Source organism: Trachypithecus francoisi, unplaced genomic scaffold (genome assembly GCF_009764315.1).
Source record: "Trachypithecus francoisi isolate TF-2019V2 unplaced genomic scaffold, Tfra_2.0 Lachesis_group0, whole genome shotgun sequence".
NCBI lineage: Eukaryota > Metazoa > Chordata > Mammalia > Primates > Cercopithecidae > Trachypithecus > Trachypithecus francoisi.
The window spans coordinates 13,245,042-13,261,381 of NW_022681453.1; the positions used below are offsets into that span (position 1 = coordinate 13,245,042).

At 43.5% G+C, this 16,340-nt stretch overlaps 1 protein-coding gene across 3 annotated transcripts in view; it reads left to right on the forward strand.

Annotated features, from left to right (window-relative positions):
- Positions 1–10,015: 10,015 nt before the first annotated feature.
- Positions 10,016–16,340, forward strand: part of ERICH6 (glutamate rich 6) — a 46,888-nt gene continuing 40,563 nt past the window's right edge. For 2 of the 3 annotated variants that reach the window (XM_033204496.1, XM_033204480.1), the window contains exons 1-3: positions 10,017–10,545; positions 11,562–11,619; positions 14,921–15,012. In XM_033204496.1, the coding sequence (XP_033060387.1) occupies positions 10,158–10,545; positions 11,562–11,619; positions 14,921–15,012 (538 nt within the window). In that variant the 5' untranslated portion in view covers positions 10,017–10,157. Of the gene's footprint in view, positions 10,546–11,561; positions 11,620–14,920; positions 15,013–16,340 lie in introns of all 3 variants that reach the window. The other variant, XM_033204488.1, reaches the window with a different exon arrangement.

The window sequence follows — 16,340 nt, forward strand, 5'->3', positions numbered from 1 at the left end:
CAATTTGGCTGTTGATACTTATGTATGTTTCATGAAGTTCTCGTGCTGTGTTTTTCAGCTCCATCAGGTCATTTATGTTCTTCTCTAAACTGGTTATTCTAGTTAGCAATTCCTCTAACCTTTTTTCAAGGTTCTTAGCTTCCTTGCATTGGGTTGGAACATGCTCCTTTAGCTCGGAGGAGTTTGTTATTACCCACCTTCTGAAGCTTACTTCTGTCAGTTCATCAAACTCATTCTCTGTCCAGTTTTGTTTCCATGCTGGCAAGGAGTCATGATCCCTTGGAGGAGAAGAGGCATTCTGGGTTTTGGAATTTTCAGCCTTTTTGCACTGGTTTCTCCACATCTTCATGGATTTATCAACCTTTGGTTTTTGATGTTGGTGACCTTTGGATGGGGTCCCTGAGTGGATGTCCTTTTTGTTGATGTTGATGCTATTCCTTTCTGTTTGTTAGTTTTCCTTCTAACAGTCAGGCCCCTCTGCTGCAGGTCTGCTGGAGTTTGCTGGAGGTCCACTCCAGACCCTGTTTGCCTGGGTATCACCAGCGGAGGCTGCAGAACAGCAAAGACTGCTGCCTATTCCTTCCTCTGGAAGCTTCATCCCAGAGGGGCACCAGCCAGATGCCAGCCAGAGCTCTCTTGTATGAGGTGTCTGTCGGCCCCTGATGGGAGGTGTCTCCCAGTCAGGAGACACAGGGGTCAAGGAACCACTTGAGGAGGCAGTCTGACCCTTAGCAGAGCTCGAACACTGTGCTGGAAGATCAGCTGCTCTCTTCAGAGCTGGCAGGCTGGAACATTTAAGTCACTGAAGCTGCACCTACAGCTGCCCCTTCCCCCAGTTGTTCTGTCCCAGGGAGATGGGGATTTTATCTATAAGCCCCTGACTGGGGCTGCTGCCTTTTTTTCAGGGATGCCCTGCCCAGAGAGCAGGAATCTAGAGAGGCAGTCTGGCCACAGCGCGGATTTGCAGAGCTGCAGTGGGTTCCACCCAGTCCAAACTTCCTGGTGGCTTTGTTTACACTGTGAGGGGAAAACTACCTACTCAAGCCTTAGTAATGGTGGATGCCCTTCCCCCCACAAAGCTCGAGCATCCCAGGTTGACTTCGGACTGTTGTGCTGGCAGCAAGAATTTCAAGCCAGTGGATCTTAGCTTGCTGGGCTCTGTGGGGGTGGGATCTGCTGAGCTAGTCCACTTGGCTCCCTGGCTTCAGCCCCCTTTCCAGGGGAGTGAATGGTTCTCTCTTGCTGGCATTTCAGGTGCCACTGGGGTACGAAAAAAAAACTCCTGCAGCTAGCTCAATGTCTGTCCCAATGACCACCTAGTTTTATGCTTGAAACCCAGGGCCCTGGTGGCCTAGGCACCAGAGGGAATCTCCTGCTGTGTGGGTTGCGAAGATCATGGGAAAAGCGTAGTATCTAGGCCAGAGTGCACCATTCCTCACGGCACAGTCCCTCACGGCTTCCCCTGGCTAGGGAAGGGAGTTCCCCAATCCCTTATACTTCTCAGGTGAGGCAACACCCCACCCTGCTTCAGCTCGCCCTCTGTGGGCTGCACCCACTGTCTAACCAGTCCCAATGAGATGAACTAGATACCTCAGTTGGAAATGCAGAAATCACCCACCTTCTGCATTGCTCTCCCTTGGAGCTGCAGACTGGAGCTGTTCCTATTCAGCCATCTTGCCAGCAATCCTTTTGTGTGTATGTGTGTGTGGGTATATGTGTGTGTGTGATGGAGTCTCGCTCTGTTGCGTAGGCTGGAATGCAGTGATGCAATCTCAGCTCAGTGCAACCTCCGCCTCCCAAGTTAAAGTAATTCTTCTGCCTCAGCCTTCCAAGTAGCTGGAATTACAAATGCACGCTGCCACGCCCAGCTCATTTTTTTTTAAATTTTAGTAGATATGGGGTTTCACCGTGTTGCCCAGGTTGATCGCAAACTCTGAGCTCAGGCAATCCACCTGCCTCAGCCTCCCAAAGTGCTGAGATTACAGGATGAGCCACCATGCCCAGCCAGCAATCTATATTTTAATAAACCTTCCACATAATTCTGATGCATGCTCTAGTTTGACAACCACCACTTGAATTCATCCTCCCTTAACATACAGAAGTATCAGGTGTCCCTCCTCATGTATGAAGCCATATTGGTGTCTCTCCTGGCTGGGCTTGTCCCATTAGCCCACTGTGGGAATTAGATGTAATTCTCTACCTCTCTTAAGCAGGGTTCATGATGGAGACTGCTAATTGTTCCCCAGGGTCTATGCTACTCTTCTTCCTACATTACAATCACTGGCCATCCCTACAGGCTGTCACAACTTTTAGCAAGTCATACAGTTTCCCAGCAAGAAGTGATGCGTCCAATCCTCTCTGGCCTCTAGCTATGGCTGGGCAAATAATTGGTTTGGACCAATAATGTGTGGATGGAAGTGATGCATTCAACTTCCAGATTGTATTATTTAAAATAAACAAGCAAGCAAGCAAAAATCTGGCTGCCTTCTTCTTCCTCTTTCCTTCCCAACCGGAATATTGATATGGTATTTACTGTGAGGGTGAGGACCTCATCTTAGGGGATGGTGGTGCAACAAGATAGATGAAACCTAAGTCCCTGGATGCTTGTAGATCAGAGCTGCCCCAATAACCTAAACTATCTTCTTCTGGACTACTATGGGAGAGAAATCAATGCACTGCAATCTTGTTGGAACTAACGTATTTTTCTTTGTTACACAATCTACCCTATATCTTCTTTAGAAGACGAAGCTTCCTTCCTAGAACTTCAACCCTATATCATTTCCTAAGGTTGAGATTTCATGCACTCATTCCCATAAACCTACCTATCTTAGTCCATTTGTACTTCGAAAACAAAATGCCACAGACTGGGTAATTTATAAACAACAGAAACTTTTCACAGTTCTGAGGACTGGGAAGTCCAAGACCAAGATGCCACCAGGTTTAGTGCCTGATGAGGGCCCAGTCTCTCGGCTACCAAGATGGTGCCTTGTTGCTGTGTCCAGGAGTGACAAACACTGAGTCCTCACATGGTGGATGTATAAAAGAGATGCAAGTTCTCTCAAGCCCTTTTGTAAGGTAATTAATCCCATTCATGAGGGCTCTGCCCTCATGACTGACTCACTCCCTAAAGGCCTCCACCTCTTAATACTCTCACACTGATGATTAAGTTTCAACACATGAACTCTGGAGCACATTCAGACCACAGTATCACCTTTTATATATTTCCCCACCAAAGACAGTTGCTACTTTCCATAAAGTACTTCTATTCCAGTAATGATGAGCTATGTAATTTTCCCACTGAGGACATCTACAAAAGTCAGACAAATGTATTTGTTGAAAACTCATAAAGGCACAGAAGAACTAGCAAGGCACTTTAAAATAACTAGGCTAAGATAATGAAGAAGAGGAGAATCTGGAGAGGTGTCTGTGGGCTTGCTTTTGCCCTGAAGCATTTGCCAATTCTAGAACAGGTAACTGAGAGTCTGAGTAAGATTTATAATGGTCTTAACTGGCTAAGAAAATGGAAAAATAAGAGTCAAAGCCAACCAAGGGTAGAAGAGAGGTGCTGGTAACTCCCCACTTGAGACTGGGGCCTGAAGGGCTGCATTTTAAGCATATTTTAAGCATAAGGGTGAAGTAGAAATAGAATATCCTTGTAGGGACACAATCTAGTTTTGAATCATTGTAATCACTGAAATTGGATTAAGATGATCCCCTCCTAGGTGCCTTCCTAAAGCGAATATAATTCCTTCCAGAGGAACTTAATCCTGAATCTCAAATTTGTCCACCATTTTTTTTTCAAATAACATCTGGCATAGGCGTGAGCCACCGCGCCCAGCCAGGACTGAACAATTATTTCCGGAAGCTTTTCCCCCAGCATGTTCTCTGATAGACCCATAAGCAGCTGGAATCCTACCCCCTAGGAACTCTAAGTACTCTGTTTTTCATTCACCACATCCACCCTCCCTGCACACTAGCCCCACATTCATTTCCTCAACAACGGTTTACTAGGCATGTACTTAGTGCCAAGTATTTAAGGAGACAAGACTACATGAATAGTAACAACAATAACAAAATATTAAGAGCAAGGATAAAGTGGATGCCACTGCTAATTAAGAGGCAGAAATGGGCATTCAGAAATCACCTTCTGAAAAGAGCTTGTCGGGAGAAGAGAATGTGATGTTTAGAAAGATGCCCCTCATAGCTAATGCAACCAGGCACTTTTTTTTTCTGTTGCCCAGGCTGGAGTGCAGGGGTGCAATCACAGCTCACTGCAGCCTCAACCCCCTGGGTTCAAGCGATCCTCCCACCTTGGCCTCCCAAAGTGCTAGGATTACAGGTATGAGCCATCGCGCCCAGCTTTAGGAACATTCTTAATTAGCCATCATCAAAGCTACAGTTCTTTCAAGTTGTTCTTCTACCATGAATCAGAACAATGCTTAATTAAGGTATTCTGAAGAGATACTGTACTTTCTTCATGGATGTGCTAGGGAGCTATCTATAGCCCATTCAAAATATTCTATATGCAAATAAGAAGTTTAAGCTGGACAAAAATTCACTTTCCTGCCTTTCTCAAAGTGGTGGTATTCATGGCAGTCTTTGAGAGAAAATGGAAAACAGAAAAGGAAACAAAAGGAACAAAGCTGGAGGCATCACACTACCTGACTTGAAAATATACTACAAAGCTGTAGTAACTAAAACATGATACTGACAAAAAACCAGACACACAGACCAATGGGACAGAATGGGGAACACAAAAATAAATTCACATACTTAGAGCCAACTGATTTTCAACAAAGGTTCCAAGAAAGCACAATGGAGAAAAGACAGTCTCTTCAATACATGGTGATGGAAATTGGATATCCACATGCAGAAGAATAAAGCTAGACCCGTATATTTTACCACATACAAAAATCAAATCAAAATGAATTAAAGACTTAAGTGTAAGACCTGAAACAATAAAACTAGTAGAAGAAAACATAGGGGAAACGCTTCATGACATTGTTCTGAGCAAGGATTTTTTTGATAAGACCCCAAACGCACAAGCAACAAAAAGAAAAATAGACAAATGAATTATTTCAAATTAAAAAGCTCTGCACAGCAAAGGAAACAATCAACGGAGTGAAGAGACAAGTTGCAGAACAGGAGAAAATATTTGCAAATCATACATCTGACAAGGGGTTTATATCAGAATATATGAGGAACTCAAAAGCAAAATAATAATATTAATGATAATAATCTGCCAGAGTATGGTGGCTCATACCTACACTGCCAGAACTTTGGGAGGCCAAGGTGGGAGACTCACTTGAGACCAGGAGTTCAAGACCAGCCTGTGCAAAATAGTAAGACTCTGCCTCTACAGAAAATTTAAAAATTAGCCAGGCATGATGGCACACACCTGTAGTCTTAGCTACTGGGGAGGCTGAGGTGGAAGGATCGCTTGAACCCAGGAGTTTGAGGCTGCAGTGGGCCATGATTGCACCGCTGTACTCTAGCCTAGACAATAGAGCAAGAATCTGTCTCAAAAAAAGAAAAAGTGGTATATAGATACAATGGAATACTATTCAGCCATAAAAAAGAATTAAATCCTGTCATACACAACAACCTGGATGAACCTGGAGGACATTATCTGAAGTGAAATAAGCCAGGCATAGAAAGACAAATACCTCATAATCTTGATCATACGTGGAATCCAAAGTTGATCTCACAGAAGTATTGAGTAGGACAGTGGTTATCAGATGCTGGGGAGGGGAGGACAGAGAGAAAATAAAGAGAGGTTAGTCAACAAGTACAAAGTTACAGATAGGAGGAATAAGGGCTGGAGTTCTACTGCACAGTAGAGTAACTATGGTTAACAATATTACATATTTTAAAATAGCTAGAAGAGAGAATATTGAATGTTCTCATCACAAAGAAATGATTATATAGTTTGGCTGTGTCCCCACCCAAATGTCATCTTGAATTGTAGTTCCCATAATCCCCATGCGTCGTGGGAGGAACCCTGTGGGACGTAATTGAATCATGGGGGCAATTACCACCATGCTGCTGTTCTTTTTTTTTTTTTTTTTTTTTTTTTTTGAGACGGAGTCTTGCTCTGCCGTCCAGGCTGGAGTGCAGTGGCCGGATCTCAGCTCACTGCAAGCTCCGCCTCCCGGGTTCACGCCATTCTCCTGTCTCAGCCTCCCGAGTAGCTGGGACTACAGGCGCCCGCCTCGTCGCCCGGCTAGTTTTTTGTATTTTTTAGTAGAGACGGGGTTTCACCGTATTAGCCAGGATGGTCTCGATCTCCTGACCTCGTGATCCGCCCGTCTCGGCCTCCCAAAGTGCTGGGATTACAGGCTTGAGCCACCGCGCCCGGCCGCTGCTGTTCTTATGATAGTGAGTGAGTTCTCATGAGATCAGATGGTTTTATAAGGGGCTTTCCCCACTTTTGCATGGCACTTCTCCTTCCTGCCATCATGTGAAGAAGCATGCGTTTGCTTTCCCTTCCGCCATAATTGTAAGTTTCCTGAGGCCTCTCCAGCCATGCTGAACTGTGAGTAAATTAAACCTCTTTCCTTTATAAGTTACCCAGCCTCAAGTATGTCTTTATTAGCAGAGTGAGAAGGAACTAATACAAATGATAAATATAAGAGGTGATGGATATTCTAAATATTCTGATTTGATTTTCACACAATGTATCACGTATTGAAACATCACACTGTATCCCATGAATATGTACAATTATGATGTGCCAATTAAAAACAAAATTAAAGAAAGGCAAACAAAATATCAAATGATGACAATATACAATATTATATATATAAATACAATTACATAATATTATATACTTAAGAAAGGAAATTTTTAAAAAATCCATTACTTCTTGATACGGTTTGGCTCTGTATCCCAACCAAAATCTCATTTTGAATTGTAATCCCCACGTGTTGAGGGCAGGACCTGGTGGGCAGTGATCAGATCATGGGAGTGGTTTCCCTCGTGCGGTCTTGTGATAGTGAGGGAGTTCTCAATGAGATCTGATGGTTTAAAAGTGGCAGTTTCTGGCCAGGCACGGTGGCTCACACCTGTAATCCCAGCACTTGGAGAGGCCAAGGCGGGTGGATTACCTGAGGGCAGGAGATTGAGACCATCCTGACTAACATGGTGAAACCCCGTCTCTACTAAATATACAAAAAATTAGCCGGGCGTGGTGGCGGGCTCCTGTAGTCCCAGCTACTCGGGAGGCTGAGGCAGGAGAATGATGTGAACCCAGAAGGCCAAGCTGTCAGTGAGCCAAGATTGTGCCACTGCACTCCAGCCTGGGCAACAGAGCAAGACTCTGTCTCAAAAAAAAAAAAAAAAGAAAGAAAAAGTAGCAGTTTCGCCTACACTCTCTCTCTCTCTCTCCTGCCACCAAGTAAGATGTGCCTTGCTTCCCCTTCACCTTTCGCCATGATTGTAAATTTCCTGAGGCCTCCCCAGTTATGCGGCACTGTGAGTCAATTAAACCTGTTTATTTTATAAATTATTCAGCCTTAGGCAATTCCTTATAGCAGTGTGAAATCGAACTAACATACCTCTGAAGCATTCAATACGTTAAAAGCTAACATTTTCCAAACAGAGGTATGTGGTCCTAAAAAAAATAATAATAAAATACAAAATCAATCCTCAAAAAGAAAATAGGCCAGACAGCTGTAATCCCAGCACTTTGGGAGGCCAAGGTGGGAGGATTGCTTGAGCCCAGGAGTTCAAGACCAGCCTGGGCAACACATTGAGATGCCATCTTAGGGGAAAAAAAAAAATAGAAGAAGAAAATAAACAATAATTAAATTTTATCTCAAAATAGCGTCATGAATTAAGTGGAAAGGTACTGATATTTCCATTCTACACACCAAGAAACTGAGGCTAAATAACCCCAAAGTCACAGTTAGTCAGGGCAGGTGCCTGGTTCTCAAATCTCAAATTCATGAGTCAAGCTAGACACCAGGAACGGGGAAGGGGAAAATGTAAACTGACCCAGCATCATATTATCTCTGAACAGCCAAAACAAGAGAGTGGCATCAACTCATGGGAAAATAAGACACTGTTCTTTGCGTAGTAAGTAGATCCAAGGGAACGAGATTCCATAAAATGTTCAAAAAAGGCCTTAAATAGAGGGTCTAAACAAGGAGTACTTAAACAAATTCATTTACCACACAATTGAGAAAATGCCAGGGCAGTCACAGAACTGAGCTAGAGCAGGCACTTCAGAGTAAGCACAAGCACTCTCACCCTTGCTCTCTGCCAGACCCGTGTCACATCCCCACATCCTGACTTCCAGTCTGCTCTCTGAGGACCCTGGTTGAATTTCATAGCTTCTAAGATAGCTTCCAGCATCAAACTGCTACTATTGCCCAGAAAAGAATTGGGCTTTTTCTTATTTTCTTTTTTAAATTCCACTTATCTTATTTGTACCTCGATATCTGTATACATAATTCCCTCTTCTGGCCCTCCTTTCCTGCCCTGAGCCTGCAGGAAAGCTTTTAACTTTCCTCTCTGGTCACCACATTTTGCCCTTCCTTTTAAAGCAACTCAAATGTACCCTCTCATCTGTGCTGCCTGCTCCTTTAGCCTGCAAGATCTCTTCTTTCAAAAATATTCCCTAGCCAGGCACAGTAGCTCACGTCTGTAATCCTAAGAACTTTGAGAGGCCGAGTTGGGAGGATCTCTTGAGCCCCGGAGCTTGAGACCAGGAATTTGAGACCAGCCTGGGCAACAGAGCAGGACGCCATCTCTACAAAAAGTAGTCCCAGATACTCGGGAGGCTGAGGCGGGAGGATCAGCTCGAGGCGGGAGGATCAGCTTGAGCTGGAAGGCAGAGGTTGCGGCGAGCTGAGATAGCACCACTGCACTCCAGCCTGGGCGAAAGGGTAAGACCCTGTCTCAAAATAAATATAATACAGGCCAGGCGCAGTGGCTCACGCCTGTAATCCCAGCACTTTGGGAGGCTGAGGCAGGCGGATTACGAGGTCAGGAGATAGAGACTATCCTGGCTAACACGGTGAAACCCCATCTCTACTGAAAATGCAAAAAATTAGCTGGGTGTGGTGGCATGTGTCTGTAGTCCCAGCTACTAGGGAGGCTGAGGCAGGAGAATTGCTTGAATCCGGGAGGCTGAGGTTGCAGTGAGCTGCGATCGCGCCACTGCACTCCAGCCTGGGCGACAGAGCGAGACTCCGTCTCAAAATAAATATAATATAATATAATACAATATAATATATAAAATTGGTCAGGCATGGTGGCACACATTGTTGTCCTAGCCACTTGGGAGACCCAGGTGGAAGGATCACTGAAGCCCAAGAGTTCAGGGCTGCACTGAGCCACGATGCCGCCACTGCACTCCAGCCTGGGTGACAGAGTGACACCCTGTCTCTCAAAAATAATATATATATATATATATATATATATATAAAACAAAACTTTAAGTAAATACAAAGTCCCAGAAGGATGCAGGTGGTATCTAGGTGGCCAGATGCTTCAGGATTTTCTACTCCAGGATGGATAGATGCGCCAAGCAGGACCCAGATTACAGCAACGAGCAAAATTTATGGGACGCTAAAAATCTCGCTAATCAAGATTAATTAATATTAATCTAACAATATTTAAGACAACTAACATTTAAGGTAATTGTAATACGCTTATTAATATCTAAGGTAATTTTAAAAATATCTGCAAAAGAGGGCCCAAGGACTGGAGCCTGATTTTGTAAATAAAGTTTCACTGGAAGCTCCGGCAAGCATCTGTCTACTCAATAACCAGACTCCAGCATTCGCAATATCAAATGGCACTGTGTGTGTCCGTCGCTAGAAGCCACTTCCTCCACCCGTTTAAAAAAAAAAAAAAGCTCCAAATAAGCTGAGAGACGAAGAAAAGATCGTTTCTCCGCAGGCTGCCAGGAGTTTCAGAGACGCTGGACGCTGGAGAGCAGGGATAGAAAGAAGCTTGCGGTGACCCCTGCCGGCCGCCGGTACCCACATTCTACCGGGCTAATCGAGTCCTGCCGCTTTAAATCCGGGAGGCTCGGTGGCGCAGGGCAGGCAGTTGCCAGGGGAGACCCACACACAACAAAGGCGCGCGCCTGCCAGAGCCTACAGGGGCCGCGGCCACTGAGCTGGCTGTAATCCCGCCTCCCGCCAGCCATGGCCCATTTGCGCTCGCCTAGCAGCTTCGGACATCCGGGGAAGAAGAACCAGAAGGAGTCTGAGGAGTTAGAGGAGGAGGAGGAAGAGATGGAGGAGGAGGAAGAGGTGGAAGAGGTGGAAGAGGTGGAAGAGGAGGAAGAGGAGGAGGTGGAGGAGGAGTTTGTGGGGGAAGAGCAGGAGTTGGAGGCCCCTGAGAAGTTCAGCGATGAGTACCTCTGGAAGGTCATGGACATCTGTAACTACGACTACGACTTCCCAGACGTGCGCCCCCGCTTAGCCAGCATTGTCAGCCCTAGCCTGAGCTCTACCTACGTGCCCAGCCAGAGCGCGACCAGCACCGAAATGCCGAGCGCCAGCCCACCCTCCAGTGCTTCCTCGCATAAAAGTACCGCCCCCGACCCACCCCTTCTTCGAGGGCTTTCTGGTCCCCAGGGGGCACCTGGTCCACCCACTCCCGTGCCTTCGTCGACCTGCGCGTCGTGCCTGATTTCTAAATGCATGCACCATTCCACACACCTAATCTCTCTCACGTCCTTGTCAGAGGCACTGAACCCTTGGCTGAGCTGTTGTGATGATGCACGATTTAGGATATAGGCGAAACACCATAAAAGTTAAAGTTGGGCATTGCTGTATGGAGTGCTTTTTTATTTTGAGACAAGAGCCTCGCTCTGTCGCCCACGCTGGAGTGCAGTGGCTGCAGCCTCGACCTCCTGGGCTCAAGCCTCCCATCGCAGCCTCCCGAATAGCTGGAACTACAGGCACACGCCACCACGCCCAGCTAATTTGGCGTCTCACTATGTTGCCCAAGCTGATGGGAGTGCTCATTTTTATAACATTTTTGCGTGCATTCACACTGTTACATCTCTCTCTCGCTTCCCCTCTCCCTTCTCCCTCCCCTCCCCCTCCCTCTTCCTTCCCTCCCTCTCCCCGTCTGTCTCTCTCTCTCTCTCTCTCTCTCTCCTCTCTCTCTCTCTCTCTGTCACACACACACACACTCATATTATTTCCAGAGAAGTGTCTCAAGGGAGCTGTACTACTAAAACAGTCCTGCAAAAAAAAAAAAACAACTCCCTATTGTGTTTAATTTAACATCCGGTACTGAAGCCACTCCAGTCACTTTCTTGAAAAAAGAAGCAGAGAAGTCTTTTAGAGTAGGTTTCTCAAGCTCTAGTATTGACATTTTGGTCTGGATAATTCTTTGTTGGGGAGGGTTGGGGACTGTCCTGTGAATTATAGGATGTTTAGCAGCATGCCTGTCCTCTACCCTTGTCTGTGCTAGGAGCACACACCCTTGCGATGATCAAAAATGTCTCCAGACCTTGCCATGTGTTCCTGGGAGGGGGCAGCATTGCCCTTTTGATTTAGAGGGAGTAGCTGATTTTTAAATGTTTAATTCAACAGGTTTCCCTAAAATATTTCAGACATTTAGGAAAGACATGTCCGAAATGAGTATAGATAGGTAAGAAAATGTTTTCAAATTTCACATTTTTTGAACCCAATAATGTTTACCTTTTGAATAAACATGTTAGGAAGTAGAGTAAAGTAATCCAGGGCATTTATGACTTATTTATTTTTAAAAGTTTTTTTTAATATACACTGGTAGACACTTTGGAAGAGATAAAGGTTCCCACTTATCCCCAGCTTATTACCTAGCTCTAGAGATTACGTGTCCACTTATCAGTGTAACATGAAAGAATAACTATATGTCATGTGTACAGTTGTAAGTGCTTGAGAATTTAGAATATAGGCTTTTATTGGCTAAATGCAAGAGTGACCAGGGACACCTTTTGTGGAAGAGAGTGGAAATAATGGCCTTTCCTTTTCCCTTCCCTCTCTTCTTTTCCTTGTTATTGCTATTAGCCTTCAGGCACTTTAACTATAATAAGAAGATGCCAGAGAAACGCCTTCTGGAACATCTTTATAAATATTCCCTGAAATCTCACACCAAACCTGAGTCAGTGATCTTGAATTACTAGTTACCCTAACTTTGCTTTTGTAAGCAACTTTTAAATTCTTAAGTTTAAGGAGAATTGTTCTGTCTCACTTAGATGTTTTTAGTTATCCTTTTAATTCAATTTGTAGTAGAGATAAGGTATGCACATGGTTAAAAAAAATCAAACTATACAAAGGTAAAAAAGTGACAATCTCCATGCCCTTCTTTACTCCTACTCCCATTCACCTTCAGTTTTGTTTCCATTATTATTTAAAATAACGTTTTCATTTCTTGGTTTATCAATTTCTTATGTATTGAATTCCCACCTCTCCACTTTAGTAGTTATATTATTTTTAGTTTTTCTAACATTTAGGACTTTGAGGTATTTAAACCTCTACTTCTTGATTTATCAATTTTAGTATCTATTGACTATTATGAAAAATTAACATGTTAATGCACTTCCTCCTTCCATCTCTCTTCTCTCCTCTTTTTTCCCAATTAACAAACTATATGATATGATTAAAATGCAATATATATTTACATAAAGTTATATTACTTTCCCAAGCTTTACTATGCTTATATTATGGGGCTTGTTAATTATAATTAAAGTGCTCTGGAGTTGTTTCTAAAAATTGAAAACCAATAAACAATACTCACACTTCCATGTTAACAAACCAGTAATATGATTGAATCTATGGACAAGAAAATATAATCTTATGTCTGTAAAACTTGTCTCTTAAAAAGTAAACTTTTTGCCGGACGCAGTGGCTCACGCCTGTAATCCCAGCGCTTTGGGAGGCCAAGGAGGGCAGATCACGAGGTCAGGAGTTCCAGACCAGCCTGGCCAACATAGTGAAACCCCATCTCTACTAAAAATACAAAAATTAGCCTGGCATGGTGGCGCATGCCTGTGGTCCCAGCTACTTGGGAGGCTGAGGCAGGAGAATCGCTTGAACCCGGGAGGTGGAAGTTGCAGTGAGCCAAGATCATACCATTGCACTCCAGCTTGGGCAACAGAGTGAGACTTCATCTCAAAAAATAAATAAATAACAAACTTTTTGACTCTCCGTTGTTCTATCTACAGTTTTTCTGGGTTGGCTCACCAGTGACACTTTGTTGGTTCCCATATTGTCTTCTTTCTTTTGTTCCTTTTCCTTTTGCTGGAGAAACTCTCGGGTGAATTTTTTATGTAGGTCTCATGGATAGTCAAATTTCTGAGTTCTTGCCTGCCTTGAAATTTCTTCATTTTGCCCTCATACTTGATTTGTTAAACAAAACAAAACAAAACAAACAAACAAAAAAAAACCAACCTGCCAAAAATAAGAGATTTAAAACCATTTTTCCCTCAGAGTTCTAAAGACATTGCTTCAGTGCCTCCTAGTAGCCCATACTGCCTCACCAGTCTTATCCTCAGACCATTCTGGTATATAATTATTTCCTCCCTTTTTCTTCTTCAGAACTCCTCCTAGATGCTGTTGAACCTCTTCGATAGATTCTCCATCTTTAATAACATTTCCTTTGTATTTTCAGTATCTTCAGGATTTTTGATGTTTATTTACCTGCTATTATGCAGCCCTTGTACAGAATTTTTTTATTGCAGGATTCATATTTGTCATTTCCAAGAACCAGTACTTGTTCTCTGATTGTTGCTGTTCCAAATCATTTGGTTTGTTTTTTGTTTTTATCTCTTTGAGGGCACTGTTCTAATATATTAAAGTTCTCCTTTGTTCTTTGTATTATTTTTTCTTTCAAAGTGAGTTGTTTGGCCGGGCGCAGTGGCTCAAGCCTGTAATCCCAGCACTTTGGGAGGCCGAGACGGGCGGATCACGAGGTCAGGAGATCGAGACCATCCTGGCTAACCCGGTGAAACCCCGTCTCTACTAAAAAATACAAAAAACTAGCCGGGCGAGGTGGCGGGCGCCTGTAGTCCCAGCTACTTGGGAGGCTGAGGCAGGAGAATGGCGTAAACCCGGGAGGCGGAGCTTGCAGTCAGCCGAGATCCGGCCACTGCACTCTAGCCTGGGCGACAGAGCGAGACTCCGTCTCAAAAAAAAAAAAAAACGAAGTCAGTTGTTCTGTTTATTTCTCTTGCTTTTTCTCTTCAATGCTACTGATTTTTCTTAAGTGGTAATCCTTTGTTGCCCATTTATATTTTTAAATGAATGACTGGTAAATAGCTAGAATGGAATCATTCCCTAGCTTAGTAGTTCTCTTTTCTGACAGAGCTTGCATGGGAGAGTCTGCTATGATCCCTGTACAGGTGGGTGGGGCTTATTAGAGTCACTTCCTGTGGAGTGTCTGGGCAGGGAGGAGTCAAGTTGGGTAATCCTACTATTACTAGAGTTAGGACAAGGACACTTCAGTGTATGGTCGTGGTTTATTTGTTTGTTTGTTTTTGAGACAGAGCCTTGCTCTGTCTCCCAAGCTGGAGTGCAGTAGCGCAATCATGGCTCACTGCAGCCTCCACCTCCTGGACTCAAGCCATCCTCCTGCCTCAGCCTCCCAAGTAGTTGTGGCTACAGGCACGGAACACAACACCCAGCTAATTTTTTTATTTTTTGTAGAGACATGGTCTCACCATGCTGCCCAGGCTGGTCTTGAACTCCTGGGCTCAAGCTATCCTCCCAGCTCATCCCCCAAAAAAAGATTTGATGCAAACACACTGAGTTAACTTTACTGAAGAGATAAGAGTGGAAGAAAATATTTCAAATAAAATCAGTATTTTCTATGTGCATTAATTAATGGATTATTAAATGTTCTATATTTAGAAGACCTGCTAACAACTCTAGAGGTATACTGAAAACTAGCATTTTTGTCAAAATTTCAGAAATATTCATCATAATTTGTCTCCAGGAATTCCAATATCAGTACAAACAGAAGAAAGCTGGCTCCAAGATTTGTTGGATAAAGTGCAATCAAGTGAGTAGTTTGACTTCTTAGCTTTTCCTGGGAGGAGGGATTGCATATTGGAAGTATCAGAAGTGTAGAAGGCCAGTAGAGCTAGATTTTAATCCCAGCCCCAACACATACTAACCTTGTGATGTTGGATAAGTTACTTACCCTCTTTGAGTCTTACTTTGTTCATCTCTTGGTAATAGTCAGTCATACTGTCACAGGATTCTTATGAAGATCAAAACAAGATTAAATATTTTCAGTATTCAATAAACAGTAGCAATTATGTTCACATCAAGAAATAATCTGCCATTATATTTTTGATACATATCTTTATTTTTATTATAAAAGTAACATATGCACACTTTTTAAATGTCAAATCACTGAGAAGTAGACAATGTAATAATTAAAATTTTAACTTTTCCAGTATATTTCCTTTCATCTTTTATATTGACATTTTATTTTAATTATTTTTTATTTTATGTCATTTATTCATCAAATGCTTACTGAGTGCCTACCATTTGCCAAGCACCTACCATTTGCCAAGTACCTATCATAGGTTTAGCCTGTAAGGGGGTATCAGCAGTGAAAAAAACAAACAAATCCCGTCTCAGTGATATTAACGTGTGGGAAGTGGAGGTGATGGTGAGAGCAATAATATATAGAATAAATCAGTAAATATGTAAAGCATTAGATGATGTAAGTGCTAAGAAGAAAAGTAAAGCAGGGAAGGGGGTGGAAAGTGTCGGGGGTTGGAGGTAGGGTGCAAGTTTACACAGGGTGCCTGGATAAATCTTTCCTGAGAACCTGAGGTGTTTGAGCAAAAACCTACGGGAGGTGAGAGAATGAGCCAGGACAATCTCACAGGAAAGGTGTTCCAGGCAAAGGAACAGCAAGTGCCTCCTTCTAAATAAGAGGCCAGTGTGGCTACAGTGGAGTAAGCAAAGAGGAGAATCTTAGGGGATGAGGTCAGAGAGATCTGAGGACCAGATCTTTCTCACTGGGAGTGAGGTGGGAAGTTGCTGCAGAATTTGTGCAGAGAAGTGATATAATCCAACTGGCATTTTTAATGACTGCTGGCTGCTGAGAAAATATGAGGGCAAGAGCCCAGAGATTGAGCCCTGCAGCACTCCATTGTAAAGCTGGGGACATAAGGAAGAAATTAAGGAAAAGCGTCCAGTGATGTAGAAGAAAAACCAGGAAGTGTCCTAGATACCAATAAAATTTCAAAGAGGCAGGAATGATCAACAGGCTCAAATGGTACTCAGAGGTTAGGAAGATGAGAACTGAGAACTGACTACTAGATCTAGCATGTAGAAATCATTGGTTATGTGGATAGGACCAGCTTCAGTGTA